Here is an 18887-nt window from a genome sequence, read left to right as displayed (position 1 = left end):
AACAAAGTCAAGGTATTGGAGTGGCCATCACAAAACCCTGACCTCAATCCTATAGAAACATTTGTGGGCAAAACTGAAAAGCGTGTGCGAGCAAGGAGGCCTACAAACCTGACTCAGTTCCACAGCTCTGTAGGAGGAATGGGCCAAAATTCACCCAACTTATTGTGGGAAGTTTGTGGAAGGCTACCCGAAAAGTTTGACCCAAGTTAAACAAGTTAAAAGGCAATGCTACCAAATACTAATTGAGTGTATGTAAACTTTTGACCCACTGGAATGTGATGAAAGAAATAAAAGCTGACATAAATCATTCTCTCTACTATTATTCTGACATTTTCACATTCCTAAAATAAAGTGGTGATCCTAACTGACCTAAGACAGGGAATTTTTACTAGGATTAAATGTCAGGAATTGTGAAAACTGAGTTTAAATGTATTTGGCTAAGGTGTATGTAAACTTCCGACTTCAACTGTATATAAAAGGTCCCACAGTTGACAGTTCATGTCAGAGCAAAAACCAAGCCATGAGGTCGAAGGAATTGTCCGTAGAGCTCCGAGACAGGATTGTGTCGAGGCACAGATCTGGGGAAGGGTACCAAAACAATTGGGTCCCCAAGAACACAGTGGCGTCCATAATTCTTAAATGGAAGAAGTTTGCCACCACCAAGACTCTTCCTAGAGCTGGCCACCCGGCCAAACTGAGCAATCGGGGGAGAAGGGCCTTGGTCAGGGAGTTGAACAAGAACCCAATGGTCATTCTGACATGGCTCCGGAGTTCCTCTGTGAAGATTAGAGAATCTTCTAGAAGGACAACCATCTCTGCAGCACTCTACCAATCAGGCCTTRATGGTAGTGTGACCAGACGGAYGCCACTCCTCAGTAAAAAGTGCATGACTGCCCGCTTGGAGTTTGCCAAAAGTCACCTAAAGACTCTCAGACCATGAGAAACAAGATTCTCTGGTTTGATGAAACCAAGATTGAACTCTTTGGCCTGAATGCCAAGCGTCATGTCTGGACGAAACCTGGCACCATCCCTACGGTGAAGCATGGTGGTGGCAGCATCATGCTGTGTGGATGTTTTTCAGCGTCAGGGACTGGGAGACTAGTCAGGATAGATGGAAAGATTAACCGAGCAAAGTACAGAGAGACCCTTGATGAAGAGCGCTCTGGACCTCAGACATGGGCCAAGGTTCACCTTCCAACAGGACAACGACCCTAAGCACACAGCCAAGACAACGCAGGAGTGGCTTCAGGACAAGTCTCTGAATGTCCTTGAGTGGCTCAGCCAGAGCCCGAARATCTCTGGAGAGACCTGAAAATAGCTGTGCAGCGACACTCCCCATCCAACCTGACAGAGCTTGAGAGGATCTGCAGTGAAGAATGGGAGAAACTCCCCAAATTCAGGTTGCGCCAAGCTTGTAGCGTCATACCCATGAAGACTCGAGGCTGTAATCGCTGCCAAAGATGCTTCAAAAAAGTACTGAGTAAAGGGTCTGAATACTTTTGTAAATGTGACATTTCATTATTATTATTTTATTTATTTATTAATGTGCAAAAATGTCAAACGTTGTCTTTGTTATTATGMGGTATTGTATGTAGATTGATGAGGAGCAAAAAAAACTATTTAACACATTTTAGAATAAGGCTGTAACGTAACAAAATGTGGAAAAAATCAAGGGGCCTGAATACTTTTCGAATGCACTGTATCAACACGAGTCATTACATTAATTTTATGTCTAATGAGATGTGGACATTCAGCAAGCCTAATATTGGTGTGCCTAAATAAAGTATAAATGACAGTACCTTTCGGGAGAGTCTTCTTTTAATCTCTTGTATGGCTTCATGTTTATCAGCTTCATTCGTCTCTGCAGTGAAATTAAAAAGAAGTTGTAAGTAGGCTAAGGTGGTACTTCACTGCCCAATATAGTGATTATTAATTAAGCAATGTGGTTAATAGAAAGTCTGGAAATGATACAGTGCTCATCTTTCCCATTGATTTTGGAACATGCCATATGGCTGCATCTACAAAAACAGATGGCCTGAAACATGGACTTATCTCAACAGTCTGCTTTTGAGGTCTGAAAACATCTGACAAACTTTGATTTGGAGTCGTATTTTCTTAACCATACATAGTCAACTCTTTAAACCAGAGCACAATGTAGACCTGTGTTATATTCTTCAACAGGTAGTTGTTGAGTGTGTGACAGATGTGCATAGAGTCCCTGGGAGGCGTGCAACCTTTGCCATCTGCTTTCAATAAGGCAACAGTCAGTTAACTGCCCTCTCCCTCTTAGCCTCATGCATTATGATTCCACCACAAAGATCTCATAAATAATGCAGTAACACCCCAGCAAGATTACAACAACAAAATGGCCCCTTCTTTCACTGCTTCCTGTTTAATAGACAGGAAGTCTCCACGTGAGCATTGACTGTATTACAGGAACATGTTTTAAGCCTGTTGATCAAATGGTAGTCCTTAGATTTTTCTGTAAAGTGTGTTCCGATGCACTTTAGATTAAGTTTGATTTGCTTAGAACAAAGTTAGCTTCTAGGAGATAGAGAGAATGACCAGGTAAACATAAATAACACATTCCTATTGACTTTTATCCTGACCTTCTCTGACCCAAAAATGTAAAACATTGTCTGGCACGATAAGACCTCAAGATGTTATTCTCTTAGAAATGTTAATTCTTCACTGGTCATGCTCAATCTGGCGTAATGTGTTTCACAAAATTGATTTACTAACCAATAAACTGGGCAAGTAGATGAGCCATCAGTCGATAACTGGKCTCCCCCCACATCAATGCACCATTAGACCTTGATGCACAGCTGTCCAAGCCAGGAGAACAACTTCACCTTTGTCTTGGATTCCAGCGGGGCAAARTTATTCACATACACCGTATCCTTATGAAATCGTAACTGGTCTAGCATCAACCTTTGACTGAATGGGATAAAGTCATCAGCTGTTTAGGTCATGTGGAACTGAACTATCAACACTGAACAAAAATAAACGCAACATATAAAGTGTTGGTCTTTGCCAAGATAATCCATCCCCCTGACAGGTGTGGCATATCAAGAATCTGATTAAACAGCATGATCATGACACCGGTGCACCTTGTGCTGGGGACAATAAAAGGCCACTCTAAAATATGCATATTTGTCACACTACACAATGCCACAGATGTCTCAAGTTTTGAGGGAGTGTGCAATTTGCATGCTGACTGCAGGAATGTCCACCAGAGCTGTTGCCAGATAATTGAATGTTAATTTCTCTACCATAAGCTGCCTCCAACGTTGTTGTAGAGAACCGCAGACCACGTGTATGGCTTCTTGTGGGCGAGTGGTTTGCTAATGTCAACGTTGTAAAAAGTGGCCCGTGGTGGCGGTGGGGTTATGGTATGGGTAGGCATAAACTATGGACAACAAACACAATTACATTTTAAAATCGATGGAAATTTTAATGCACAGAGATACCGTGACGAGATCCTGGAGGTCCATTGTCGTGCCATTCATCCGCCACCATCACCTCATGTTTCAGCATTATAATCCACGGCCCCATGTCACAAGGATCTGTACACAATTCCTGGAAGCTGAAAATGTCCCAGTTCTTCCATGGCCTGCATACTCACCAGACATGTCATCCATTGAGCACGTTTGGGATGCTCTGGATCGACGTGTACGACAGCGTGTTCCAGTTCCTGCCAATATCCAGAAACTTCGCACAGCCATTGAAGAGGAGTGGGACAACATTCCACAGCCCACAATCAACAGCCTGATCAACTATGCGAAGGAGATGTTTCGCACTGCATGAGGCAAATTATGCTCACACCAGATACTGACTAGTTTTCTGATCCACGCCCCTATCTGTTTTTTTAAAGGTATCGGTGACCAAAAGATGTATATCTGTATTCCAAGTCGTGAAATCCATAGATTAGGGCCTATTTTTTTTTATTTAAATTGACTGATTTCCTTATATGAACTGTAACTCAAGTAACAATTTCAGAGATTTGACTGTTACGTTTATATTTTTGTTCAGTATATAATCTGAAAAACACACATGACCAAAGCCAGAAGACAAACAGACCTTGTGTGGAGGAAATGTCTTGTACAGTACTAAGGGGTTGTCTGACTGGGGCCAATGTGGTGCTGTCTGTCTGTGGTGGCATATGTCTGTCGTCACTCACGTTTCAGAATGTTCCTCTGCTCCAGTTCCTCAGTGCTGGGCCTCTGACTAAGTCGTCTGTGAGGGACAGAGGGAGAATGAAACGAGACAATGCCTCAGTGATTTGGGAACAGGGGTGAGTTCCCCAAAAGCTTTGTAGCACTAAGATCATCTTAAGTCCCTTGGATGAAAGAGGATTTTAGTGCTACCAAGTTTTCGGAAATCTCACACCAGAACAGTTATTTCAGATTAAATACAATCTTAAATACACACAATGCGTGTGTGTGTGTGTGTGTGTGTGTGTGTGTGTGTGTGTGTGTGTGTGTGTGTGTGTGTGTGTGTGTGTGTGTGCATGACTCCATTGGTGTACTCTGTACCTCACTAGCTTGGAGTGAATCTGCTGGCGGAGTTCCTGCCTCTCGGTCTCAGAGGTGCGAGGCAGGATGTTCTTCTCCTCCAGCTCTCTCTTGCTGGGCCGGTTGCCCAGTTTGATGGCCAGGGTGTCCCTGCGGCGGATCTTACTGGCTAGGGAGCCTACAAAACCAATAATAATCATGAAAATCTAGCTAGTCCCTTCCTCCAGCCTACGCCATGCAGGCTGCCCCCAGAGAGTCTTAAAATGGGCTGAGTTAGAGGACAAGAGTACGGCTTTATAGGAATGTGTGCTGTGCAGTAAATATAAAATATAAGTCAAGAAGTACATATAAAACCACCAATAAAGAGTGTGGATACACAATAAGTGAGATTGTTATCAAGGTTGTTTTCATTGTTTGTAGTCCTTTTATTTTGTTTTTGTTTCTAGTCCTTGTTTCTAGTGCACGAGTGGCTACGGACTAATTTGTTGCAAAGGCTGGACAGACAGACATTTAACACATGCTGACTACAATGAGCTTTAAGCTTCTATATCTGTGACGGATTCCTTACTTGTGGTATACTCGTCCTCCTCATCCTCGTCTTCGTCTCGGTAGAGGATGGGCCCATCTGAGTCGGAGTCGCTGACTGTGGACTGGTAGTCAGACTCCGTAATGCTGTCTGGGATGACTGTAACCTCTGGGCTCTGCAGGTTAACACTGTGGAGCTTCTTCTCTCCAATCCCATTGGTAGGCCTGGAGTCACATCATCAAAACCCTGATAAACCATTCTTACCTGATTGATTTATCTTGTCTTCRGATTTATTTATCATGTCCATTGTTTTCCTTGTTGCATAATGGAAAATGTCGATATACAAACTCTAATGAAGGGTATATAGACCAAAAACGTTGGTGAAAACAGGCCTTTACTTTCCCAACAGTCTTTTCCTCATGAATCTGGTATCATGCAAGTCATGTAAACTATCATCTTTCCAAATGGTTTAAGGCCTATAACACAGACAGAGCTCTGTGACTTACTGTCCCAATTCAAGTTAAACCAGTTCAGCTCAGGGCTATGAAAGCCATTTATGACATCTATGCTGACTCAGACGTGTGTGTGTGTGTGTGAGAGAGAGAGAGAGAGAGAGAGAGAGAGAGAGAGACAACCATTTGCCACACCACCAAATGTTTAAATAGAGGGCTGAAATAGGTTACTCCCTATTACACAGCAGCCATTATGAATTATGACAATACTGAATCCAGGTAGCGGTAAATGGTAAACAAGGCTGCTGATGCTGCTAAAATATTTACAGCATTTTCTGGGCTTTGAACTCAAGCTGTGGTGCCGTTCATCATCAGAACAGTACTTCGGCAACGAGGAGCCATCTAAGAATACAGCACATAGTAAAATGTAAAGGTTGAAAACTAAGAACAACAGCTTTTAMAATGCATACTGTGAGTGGTAGTGACTATAAGGTAGAGTTTTGTACATTTATAGACTTTGACCTTTGTGATGACCTTACTGTTGAACACATGATCAAGTGCAATACCAGTGGGAAATAATCCAGTAAAGCAAAACCTATCATAATTATGTTCCCACACAGGATAGCTTTTCACACTGCTGTGCCATTTTCTGCAGTACTGTGTGACTCCCAATGCTAACCATCTCAAGCTGCAAAACACTGAGGATGACGAACAACATTGCCACATCATGTAATACAGTTGAAACTTTTCAAATCGATTTACACTACACATGCAGTAAGAATTACACCATGCATTCAATGGAGTTTTCTAAAGCATACTGTACTATTTTGGGAATCATGATTGCGTTAAAGAGCTTTCCCACCAATGCCACCAGATTTCATTCTAAAGTTTCATGACAGCAATTATGATGTAAGACGACATTTTATTTTATTCAGTTTGGAGGAGACGTTTAATTCCAACCTGGGTCAAATATATAACTCAACTATTTTCAAATACTTGATTTAATTGSCCTGGTTCAATGGAACAGTCCCAAAAGTGCAGAATTCAAGCTACATCAAGTGTACCTCACATATCTTAAATACTTTAAAGTGTGTTTGACCCAGGTCTTCCCATAGGGTTTTTCTGCATTAGAAGCCTATAGATCTGTGTTGCAGTATCGATACATACCACTGACGTTTCTCTAACTCATGGTCTGCGTCCCCCGACTGTTGCCCACGGTCACCACCTCCATCTTCCCCAGTCCCCAGGGCTTCCTCCATGGAGCTCTCGCTATGAGACTCGGTGAAGAAAGTGTCCTCAGTGGCGTTGTTGACCAGAGGGGCCTTTTCCCCAGGGTCCTGAGGACTGGCTCCTGAGGCATTGTCTRTATCCATTCCAGTCAGAGAGGAGTCATCCTGAGCAGCAGGCCTGCCCTCTGGGCCAGAAGAGGGCTCCTCCTTGCACCCCTGGTTCCCATGCCCATCCCCAGGGCCCGGGACCCGRCTCTCCCCAGAAAGGCTGTCTGTCTCTGGGGAGGCCTTGGGAGCTCCAGAGAAGCTGGAAGGYTCAGTTACTAGTTGGAGGACGCGCTTGTTTGTCTTCTCTGTCCCAGTTGGGTTGGCAGGCCTGTCCTTGGAGGTCTTTGTGGTACGCGGTGTGGACGATGAGGAGGATGAGGACTGGGCCGTGCTCTTGGATGTGCCTCCAGTTTTCTTAGGATGAGAGGATTTGGCTGAGAGGAGAGGAAACTTCATTAGATTTATGTTAAACACAACGGCAAAAACTGTCTGATGTCCTGTAGCGTTTTATGCGCTTTTGTTAGTGCCTTAATGTCAAATGACCTGCCCAGGCACTACAGATGATCATGAGCCTTTTGTCTAAGTCTGACACATTAACAATCAATGATGCATTGTCCCTGACAAAAAACACATATTACTTCTATAGAATGTTGGGGGTCATGTGACGGAATAAGAAGAGTAAAATTATTATTATTATTTGGTTGGTGCTTATAMTTGTCCTATTTCACACATGTACAAGTGTGTATTATAAGCATTCATTTTTTTGCATATCCCAACTCTCCCTGAGACACCTTCATAGAGTGGGGTCATGGCCAGGGTCTAAGAGTCAAATATTATTAGTGGCTGTGAAAGAGGTCGTAATGTAGATAAGCCATTTGGCAGATATACAAAAGATATTCAAAACCAAATAAACTACTGACACTCAACAAGAGAACAATGTGCACTCAAAATTATTATAGGCAGAGGATAACAATGGATATTAAACAGAAACAGAAATATCAAGAGCCCAAAATCTGGCATTTCTTCTAAGAAACTCATAAAATACCAAGTTAGGCATGCCCATTACAATCAACACAATTGTCCCTGGGTAGTGCAGTTTACTCCAGTGGGGTCAAACAAGTCACATGCACGGACGCTGGCACACACACAGACACGAGACATGGCCACATCGCCCTGGGAAACCAAACGATCCATGAACCAGATAATCATGCACCAAAGACAAAAAAAAGCAAGGGTTTTCAGAAACCCTCGGAGGCAGGCAGGCAGGCAGGGGAACAAAGATGGGACACAGTACACAGCGTATCTTATTGTAGTGCTATGCTGTCTGAAAATGGAGAAGTCTCTGCAAGCAACTCTCTGTACACACTCTCCTCACTTCCTGTTTCACAACAAGAACAATTAAACTTTAAACTACTGTAAATCCCTAGCCTTCTAGCATGGACACTACCATTCAATCCTGAAGGGGAACAAGGAGGGATGGACTGATGGACGGTGGGAGGCCTTCCACATGCGAAGACGGGTACATTATCCATGCCAACAGGGTTCTCTCCCAACCAACCAGTGCCACTGATACTCACCGTTCCCAATGTAATTGTTTCGAGGGTTTTGTTTGGGTGGCAGAGCGGAAGCTTGCTTGCCTGTGCTTTTGGGCAGCTTTTTAACACCAGCGGTCCCGTCCCTGCGCCCTGCTGTGTTCCCACAGCTGATTTGGAGGGGCGGTGGTGGGATGTTTTTTAGCCTCCCGCGTTCTGGCCTGGTTTCCTTTTGGAGTAGCTTTGATTTCATTCCTTACTAAGAGAGGTAGAGGGGGGAGCAGAGCAATCTCTCCTGTAATTTACCAAACCCAGAGGGAGGGAGTCAGGGAGAGACAAACACAAGGGTGGGACCATGTAAGAAAATTTGTCTAGCTAATACTCGTAAAAGTCGGAACGGAAAGTGGCTCCATCATGTGCATATCTAAGGTAGGAAGCGAAGTCTAACAGACATGACCTCCAACCTAATGTGTATTATAGTGATGGAGAATCTTTTTGTTTGTTTGTTAATACAGTTACATATCGGGATATTATTTTAGATGATATATCGTATTGTTTTGACAATATAGCACTAGTTGGCTGCACCGGCACCAAAACTCCAGTATCTTTCTCCCATCTTCTTTTTAGCACTCTTTTCATCACTTTTATTTCCATGACTGTTAAAACTCGTTGCGCCCTGTATGATACAAGGTATGTATGTTTGTATTTTTATTTATTTTATTTCACCTTTATTTAACCAGGTAGGCTAGTTGAGAACAAGTTCTCATTTACAACTGCGACCTGGCAAGATAAAAGCAAAGCAGTGGACACAAACAACAACACACAGTTATACATGGAATAAACACAATATACAGTCAATAATACGTAGGAAAAAAGTCTACATACAGTGTGTGCAAATGAGGTAGGATACCGGAGGTAAGGCAATAAATAGGCCATAGTGGCAAAATAATTAAATATAGCAATTAAACACTGGTGGATAGATGTGCAGAAGATGAGTGTACAAGTAGAGATACTGGGGTGCAAAGGAGCAAAAATAATGAAATAGATAACAGTATGGGGATGAGGTAGTTGGATGGGCTATTCAAAGATGGGTATGTACAGGTGCAGTGATCTGTGAGCTGCTCTGACAGCTGGTGCTTAAAGCTAGTGAGGGAGATATGAGTCTCCGCTTCAGTGATTTTTGCAGTTCGTTCCAGTCATTGGCAGCAGAGAACTGGAAGGAAAGGCGGCCAAAAGAGGAAATGGCTTTGGGGGTGACCAGGAAATATACCTGCTGGAGCAGCGCGCTACGGGTAGGTGGTGCTATGGTAACCAGTGAGCTGAGATAAGGCGGGGCTTTACCTAGCAAAGACTTATAATGACCCGGAGCCAGTGGGTTTGGAAACAAATATGAAGCGAGGGCCAGCCAACGAGAGCATACAGTTCGCAGTGGTTGGTAGTATATGGGGCTTTGGTGACAAAACAGATGGCACTGTGATAGACCTGCATCCAATTTGCTGAGTAGGTGTTGGAGGCTATTTTGTAAATGACATCACCGAAGTCAAGGATCGGTAGGATAGTCAGTTTTACAAGGGTGTGTTTGGAAGCATGAGTGAAGGATGCTTTGTTGCAAAATAGGAAGCTATTCTAGATTTAATTTTGGAATGGAGATGCTTAATGTGAGTCTGGAAGGAGAGTTTACAGTCTTACCAGCACCTAGGTATTTGTAGTTGTCCACATATTAAGTCGAACCGTCCAGAGTAGTGATGCTGGGCGGGCAGGCAGGTGGGCAGTGATCGGTTGAAGAGCATGCATTTAGTTTTACCTGCATTTAAGAGCAATTGGAGGCCACGGAAGGAGAGTTGTATGGCATTGAAGTTCGTCTGGAGGTGTTTAATTAACACAGTGTCCAAAGAAGGGCCAGAAGTATACAGAATGGTGTCATCTGCATAGAGGTGGATCAAGAGGTGGATCAGAGCATCCCAGAGTCCCCTCTTCAACTGTTGATGTTGAGACTGTGTTTTGTGGGTACTATTTAATGAAGCTGCCAGTGGAGGACTTGTGGAGGTGTCTGTTTCTCAAACTAGACACTCTAATGTACTTGTCCTCTTGCTCAGTTGTGCACCGGGACCTTACACTCTCTTTCTATTCTGGTTAGAGACAGTTTTCGCTGTTTTGTGAAGGGAGTAGTACACAGGGTTGTCGAGATCTTCAGTTTAATAGCAATTTCAGTGTTCATGGCAAATTGCTCCCAGATGAACCCGACTTTGTGGAGGTCCACAGTTTTTGGAGGTCTTGGCTGATTTCTTTTGATTTTCCATGATGTCAAGCAAAGAGGCACTGAGTTTAGGGAGGCCTTTGAAATACATCCACAGTACACCTCAATTGACTCAAATGATGTCAATTAGCCTATCAGAAGCTTCTAAAGCCATGACATCATTTTCTGGAATTTTCCAAGCTGTTTAACAGGCACAGTCAACTAAGTGGATTAAACTTCTGACCCACTGGAATTGTGATACGTGAATTATAAGTGAAATAATCTGTCTGTAAACAATTGTTGGAAAAATTACTTGTGTCATGCCGAAGTAGATGTCCTAACTGACTTGCCACACTATAGTTTTTTAACAAGAAATTTGTTGAGTGGTTAAAAAACAGGATTTAATGACTCCAATTTAATGTGTATGTAACTCCGACTTCAACTGTATATACAGTGTGGCAAAAAAGTATTTAGTCAGCCACCAATTGTGCAAGTTCTCCCACTTAAAAGTGGGATTTATTTTATTTTTTCCACCATAATTTGCAAATAATGCATTAAAAATCCTACATGTGTTTTCTGGATTTTCTTTTCTCATTTTGTCTGTCATAGTTGAAGTGTACCTATGATGAAATTACAGGCCTCTCTCATCTTTTAAGTGGGAGAACTTGCACAATTGGTGAGCTGACTAAATACTTTTTTGCCCAGCTGTATAAATATATACAGTACCAGTCAAAAGTTTGCACACCCTACTCATTCCAGGGTTTTCTTTATTCTTAATATTTTCTACATTGTAGAATAATAGTGAAGACATCAAAACTATGAAATAACACGTATGATCATGTAGTAGCCAAAAAAGTTAAGTAAAAAAAAAAGAAAAAAAAAAGAAGTTAAACAAATCAAAATATATTTTCTTCAAGTACCACCCTTTGCCTTGCGACAGCTTTGCACACTTTGGCATTCACTCAACCAGCTTCATGAGGTAGTTACCTGGAATGCATTTAAATTAACAGGTGTGCTTCTTAAAGTTATTTTATGGAATTTCTTTCCTTAATGCGTTTCACGCAATCAGTTGTGTTGTGACAAGGTAACGGCGGTATACAGAAGACAGCCCTATTTGGTAAAAGACCAAGTCCATATTATGGCAAGAACAGCTCAAATAAGCAAAAAGAATGAACAGTCCATCGTTACTTTAAGACATAAAGGTCAGTCAATCTGGAAAATGTCAATAACTTTTAAAGTTTCTTCAAGTGCAGTCGCAAAAACCATCAAGTGCTATGATGAAWCTGGCTCTCATGAGGACCGCCACAGGAAAGGAAGAACCAGAGTTACTTCTGCAGCAGAGGATAAGTTCATTAGAGTTACCAGCCTCAGAAATTGCAGCCCAAATAAATGCTTCACAGAGTTCAAGTTACAGACACATCTCAACATCAACTGTTCAGAGGACACTGTGTGAATCAGGCCTTCATGGTCGAATTGCTGCAAAGTAACTACTACTAAAGGACARCAATAAGAAGAAGAGATTTGCTTGGGCCAAGAAACATGAACAATGGACATTAGACCGGTGTAAATCTGTCCTTTGGTCTGATGAGTCCGAATTTGAGATTTTTGGTACCAACCGCCGTGTCTTTGTGAGACGCAGAGTAGGTGAGCGGATGATCTCCGCATGTGTGGTTTCCCACCGTGAAGGTGTTGTGATGGTGCTTTGCTGGTGAAACAGTCAGTGATTTATTTAGACTTTCAAGGCACTCTTAACCAGCAGGGCTACCACAGCATTCTGCAGKAATACACCATCCCATCTGGTTTGAGCTTTGTGGAACTATCATTTGTTTTTCAACAGGAAAATGACCCAACACACTTACAGGCTGTGTAAGGGCTATATGACCATGAAGGAGAGTGATGGAGTGCTGAATCAGATGACCTGGCCTCCACAATCACCCGACCTCAACCCAATTGAGATGGTTTGGGATGAGTTGGACCGCAGAGTGAAGGAAAAACAACCAACAAGTGCTCAGCATATGTGGGAACTCCTTCAAGACTGTTGGGAAAGAATTCCAGTTTAAGCTGGTTAAGAGAATGCCAAGAGTGTGCAAATCTGTCATCAAGGCAAAGGGTGGCTACTTTGAAGAATCTCAAATATCTTTTGATTTGTTTAAACCTTTTTTGGTTATTACATGTTTCCATATGTGTGATTTCATAGTTTGGATGTCTTCACTATTATTCTACAATGTAGAAAATAGTAAAAATAAAGAAAAACCCTTTAATGAGTGGGTGTGTCCAAACTTTTGAATGGTACTGGTACTATATACACAGTACAGTATCCATCTATCTATCTCAGAAGGGTTGGGGGGGAAAAGCAGAAGACAAATGTCCATKTAGTATGGACTAATAAAGTGTATCTTATAGAGTAGGATCATTTCTCTTTACATTCTTCTCATCTGAGCTATCACAACCAAGCTCCTTCAATAAAGCAACAGATTATTGCCAGGCAGAGCCCTCAGTGCCCGGGCACTTTAGATGAGGCATTGTCTGGGTATCTGCCCTGACAGGGTGCCAAATGGCTCCATAATGAACTGAGACCAGTGCGGGTCTTCCTGACCAGCTGAACCACTCTGAATATGTTGTTGGAGAGAGATCTAGCTAGTCATCCCAGTTTGTCTTTGGTCAGCAGTATTAAGTGGGCAGCAGTATTATTTATTTATTTTATTTAACTAGGCAAGTCAGTTAAAAACAAATTCTTATTTACAATGACGGCCTAGGAACAGTGGGTTAACTGCCTTGTTCAGGGGCAGAATGAAAGATTTRTACCTTGTCAGCTTGGGGATTCGATCTAGCAACCTTTCGGTTACTGGCCCAACGCTCTAACCACTAGGCTACCTGCCGCCCCAGCAGTAGATTGGCTTACTATTGATCTGAAGAGGCCAGWGCTCTGGCTCCAGTGGTTCAATAGAGGCCCACATTGTTATGCTCAGTAGAGTACTGAGGGCCTTTGATCATTGCAGAAGTGACAGCCTCCTTTTGTCTGCAGGGCTTAAGAATAGGGGATTTCTGCTCTTTCGTTTCCCTATCTGACTGTCAAGAAGATTTAACATAGGTGTATCTGGATACATTCTGCTGGAGTGTGCAGCATTATGCCTATCGGTCAGGGGCTACTGCTAAAAGATCAACAGCAATGGAGACGTGTTAATGGATATGGGATGGAAAAATTGAATTGAGGAACCCCCACAACACTTAAAAAGCTTCAGATGGCAATACTCCTGCAGGTCTAAAAGGGTGATATTGACCATTAGTGGATGGTTTATTGCAGACTCCTGCTTGGAGGTCAAAGCCAAAATAGGAAGCGCTAGTGGACACATTATTCAATTGGAGCTCACCGAATGGATTTAGACCATGCCATTTCATTTAGCTTTGGCCTGCTTGCAGACAAACATGTTAAAAGCATTCRAGTATACCTGCTTTGTCCTCAGCATTCTCCGACCCTTCTGTCTTCTCCTCCAAAGGTGTTTGCGGAGACTCCATGTCAACTTTGACCTCATCTGACCCCACACTAGGCGTTGCATGGCCATTTAGATTCTCAGAGTTCACTGGCTCCTCTGGTGCAAATGAAACATTTAAGAGTTAGCAGGGGGTGAGAATGGGGTACATTTTAGCTGACATTACATGACATTTAACTGACAGCTATTTTACTARATCCATTAATTATACAGTACACACAAGGAATGTAAGAAGAAAGGAGGCTTCCGTCTCGAGACATTTACCATTAGATTAGCTCCCCTAAGAACAAAATTACATTTGTCTTCCTTGACGCAGATTTGAAGTAATGTTACATTGGCGTTTAACAATGCGTGGGAGGGGACTTACGTACAGTGTACCAGGAGGACACAAACAACTTAGATGGAACTGCAGTTTGGGTTTCTTCCCCATCGTAGCAACAGCTAACATCAGGGAGTATTCCACTCCCTGATGATGTAGAGGAAAACGGGGGTTTGGGGCGGGACTTCTACTCAATATATTTGGGGCGGTGTGGMGCGGAACTTCTACTATAATAAACAAATGGAACACTCAGCAAGCACACTGTTAGATTTCATACATTTTCCCGCCATAACTCACCTTGATCGGGAATGAGAACGCCTCGTCTTATCAGTTCCTCTCGACTTTGCCTCGTGGAGATTTTCCTCTCCAGAACTATGGAGATGAGCATGGCAGAGTTGTTACCCCACCACACACATTAAGTTAGGGATTAAATAAAAGTACAGAGACAATTACACAGAGGAATCAATTACAACAGGCCATGTGAAAGACGAACAGCGTAGGGAAATGGTTCCATGATGCAGTCGGGAAAGTAAGCCCATTAAATATGTAAATTATGATCCCTCGAAGGCTTTATGGAACTCCGATTCTCTATCATGTTTTWWTTTWTWTTTATTTCACCTTTACTAACCAGGTAGGCTAGTTGAGAACAAGTTCTCATTTACAACCGCGACCTAGCCAAAATAAATCAAAGCAGTGCGACACAAGCAACAACACAGAGTTACACATGGAATAAACAAACATGCAGTCAATAATACAATAGAAAATGTCTATATACAGTGTGTGCAAATGAGGTAGGATAAGGGAGGTAAAGCAATAAATAGGCCTTAGTGTCAAAATAATTACAATATAGCAATTAAACACTGGAGTGATAGATGTGCAGAAGGTGAGTGTGCAAGTAGAGATACTGGGTTGCAAAYGAGCAAAATAAATAAAATAAATAACAGTATGGGGGATGAGGTAGTTGGATGGGCTATTTACAGATGGGATATCTACAGGTGCAGTGATCTGTGAGCTGCTCTGACAGCTGGTGCTTAAAGCTACTGAGGGAGATATGAGTCTCCAGGCCTTCTGTATTTTTTCAGTTCGTTCTTAGTCATTGGCAGCAGAGAACTGGAAGGAAAGGCAGCCAAAGAAGAATTGGCTTTGGGGGTGAACAGAGATATACCTGCTGGAGCGCTGGCTACGGGTGGTGCTGCTATGGTGACCAGTGAGCTGAGATAAGGCGGGGCTTTACCTGCTAAGACTTATAGATGACCTGGAGCCAGTGGGTTTGGCGACGAATATTGAAGCGAGGGCCAGCCAACGAGAGCATACAGGTCGCAGTGGTTGGTATTATTGGGGCTTTGGTGACAAAACGGATGGCACTGTGATAGAATGGATCCAATTTGCTGAGTGTTGGAGGCTATTTTGTAAACGACATCGCCGAAGTCAAGGATCGTTAGGATAGTCAGTTTACGAGGGTATGTTTGGCAGCATGAGTGAAGGGCTTTGTTGCGAAATAGGAAGCGATTCTAGATTAATTTTGGATTGGAGATGCTTAATTTGAGTCTGGAAGGAGAGTTTACAGTCTAACCAGACACCTAGGTATTTGTAGTTGTCCATATATTATAAGTCAGAAACGTCCAGAGTATTGATGCTGGGCGGGCGGGCAGGTGTGGCAGCGATCGGTTGAAGAGCATGCATTAGTTTTACTTGTATTTTAGAAGCAGTTGGAGGCCACGGAAGAGAGTTGTATGGCATTGAAGCTAGTCTAGAGGTTAGTTAACAAGTTGTAACGGCGTTCCTCCTCCTCTTCATCGAAGAGGAAGAGCAGGGATTGAACCAAGGCGCAGCGTTGTGATAATACATGATTTATTTAAACAAGGACGAAAAACACGAAGAACACTTGATAACTAAACAAAATAACAAAACGGAGTTAGACAGACCTGGACATGCGAAACTTACATACAACGAAGAACTCACGAAACAGGAAAATGACTACACAAAACAACGAACGAACGAAATGAACAAACACAAACCGAAACAGTCCCGTATGGTTGCAACATAGACAGACACTAAACAGGAGACAACCACCCACAAACAAACCAATGTGACCCCACCTACCTTAATATGATTCTCAATCAGGAGGAGATGAAACCACCTGCCTCTATTGAGAACCATATTAGGTACCCAAACCAACATAGAAACAGAAAACATAGACTGCCCACCCAAACTCACGTCCTGACCAGCTAACACATTACAAAAAACTACAGAAAACAGGTCAGGAACGTGACAACAGTGTCCAAAGAGGGGCCAGAAGTATACAAAATGGTGTCGTCTGCGTAGAGGTGGAATCCAGAGAATCACCAGCAGCAAGAGAGACAACATTGATGTATACAGAGAAAAAGGCGGGTGCGAGAATTGAACCCTGTGGCACCCCCATAGAGAATGCCAGAGGTCCGGACAACAGGCCCTCCGATTTGACACACTGAACTCTGTCTGAGAAGTCGTTGGTGAACCAGGCGATGCAGTCATWTGAGAAACCAAGGCTGTTGAGTCTGCTGATYTGAATGTGGTGATTGACAGAGTCGAAAGCCTTGGCCAGGTCGATGAATACAGCTGCACAGTATTGGCTTTTATCGATGGCGGTTATGATATTGTTTAGGACCTTGAGCATGGCTGAGGTGCACCCATGACCAGCTCGGAAACCAGATTGCATAACGGAGAAGGTATGGTGGGATTCGAAATTGTCAGTGATCTGTTTGTTAATTTGGCTTTCGAAGACCTTAGAAAGGCAGGGTAGGATAGATATAGGTCTGTAGCAGTTTTGGTCAAGAGTGTCTCCCCCTTTGAAGAGGGGGATGATCGCGGCAGCTTTCCAATCTTTGGGGATCTCGGACGATACGAAAGAGGTTGAACAGGCTAGTAATAGAGGTTGCAACAATTTTGGCGGATAATTTTAGGAAGAGAGGGTTGAGATTGTCTAGCCCGGCTGATTTGTAGGGGTCCAGATTTTGCAGATCGTTCAGAACATCAGCTATCTGGATTTGAGTGAAAGAGAAATGGGGGAGGCTTTGTCAAGTTGCTGTGGGGGGTGCAGGGCTGTTGACCGGGGTAGGGGTAGCCAGGTGGAAAGCATGGCCAGCCGTAAAAAAAATGCTTATTGAAATTCTCAATTATCATGGATTTATCGGTGGTGACAGTGTTTCCTAGCCTCAGTGCAGTAGGCAGCTGGGAGGAGGTGCTCTTATTCTCCATGGACTTTACAGTGTCCCAGAACTTTTTGGAGTTTGTGCTACAGGATGCAAATTTCTGTTTGAAAAAAGCTAGCCTTAGCTTTCCTAAATGCCTGTGTATATTGGTTCCCAACTTCCCCGAAAAGTTGCATATCGCGGGGGCTATTCGATGCCAATGCAGTACGCCAGAGGATGTTTTTGTGCTGGTCAAGGGCAGTCAGGTCTGGAGTGAACCAAGGGCTATATCTTTTTCCTGGTTCTACATTTTTTGAATGGGGCATGCTTATTTAAGATGGTGAGGAAAGCACTTTTAAAGAATAACCAGCCATCCTCTACTGTCGGAATGAGGTCAATATCCTTCCAGGATACCCGGGCCAGGTCGATTAGAAAGGCCTGTAGCGATGAGACAAGATAGTAATTACTAACAATTGGATACCACGAAATTGGGGAGAAAAGGGGGTKAAAAAATAAAAAGGCCTGCTCGCTAAAGTGTTTTAGGGAGCATRTGACAGTGATGAGGGGTGGTCGTTTGACCGCAGACCCATTATGGACACAGGCAATGAGGCAGTGATCGCTGAGATCCTGGTTGAAGACAGCAGAGGTGTATTTGGAGGGCAGGTTGGTTAGGATGATATCTAATGAGGGTGCCCGTGTTCACGGATTTGGGGTGGTACCTGGTAGGTTCATTGATCATTTGTGTGAGATTGAGGGCATCAAGCCTAGATTGTAGGATGGCCGGGGTGTTCAGCATGTCCCAGTTTAGGTCACCTAACAGCCCCTAACATCATTAATAGTACTTGCATGACAATCTCACAGTGAAGTGTTACATGAGCCTTTAGGTGAGATTGTGTTCAAGAGAATGGATTGGTACTAACTAGAGGCTGTCCAAGGTGAGATAAAAGGAGTAAACTGCATAGGACTAATACAATACCTTGTATGACTAGGGCTGTGGAGGTCTTGACATTTTATCAGACGGTTATTGTCATGCAAATGACTGCCAGTCTCGCAGTAATTTACCTTTTAATTAACATAAAAACACGTTTAGCATCTCCAAGGCCTCCACGCATAGGCCTACAAGCCACTGATGKGCGTCTTTGGAACATCTACATTTTAAAGAGTAGAATAAATCAATTTACTATACATCACAATAAATCCATTTRAGGCAGGTCTAAAGAAACATTATGATATGAAGAAAATGTATTTCAGAAGAAAAGAATATGAAAAGAATACTGTATGTTATCTGGCTATGCGCCATACCATAGGCTGTAGGCTAGTTCATTTAGCAGACAAGATATTGCTTATAAATCCTGTGCCATTATTTTATA

The 18887-nt window shown here is 42.9% G+C and overlaps 1 protein-coding gene across 1 annotated transcript in view; it reads right to left on the bottom strand.

The window, feature by feature from the left end:
- The window catches only part of phactr2 (phosphatase and actin regulator 2), a 55215-nt gene that overhangs the window by 5083 nt on the left and 31245 nt on the right, over positions 1–18887 (bottom strand). Inside the window, 9 exon segments of the mRNA XM_070444953.1 lie at positions 1800–1861; positions 4181–4236; positions 4536–4692; positions 5083–5264; positions 6660–7203; positions 8347–8474; positions 8476–8560; positions 13987–14127; positions 14645–14719. Coding sequence (XP_070301054.1) covers positions 1800–1861; positions 4181–4236; positions 4536–4692; positions 5083–5264; positions 6660–7203; positions 8347–8474; positions 8476–8560; positions 13987–14127; positions 14645–14719 — 1430 coding nt within the window.

This window comes from Salvelinus sp. IW2-2015, linkage group LG8, assembly GCF_002910315.2.
Source record: "Salvelinus sp. IW2-2015 linkage group LG8, ASM291031v2, whole genome shotgun sequence".
Classification (NCBI taxonomy): domain Eukaryota; kingdom Metazoa; phylum Chordata; class Actinopteri; order Salmoniformes; family Salmonidae; genus Salvelinus; species Salvelinus sp. IW2-2015.
This window is presented reverse-complemented; position numbering and strand designations above follow the sequence as displayed.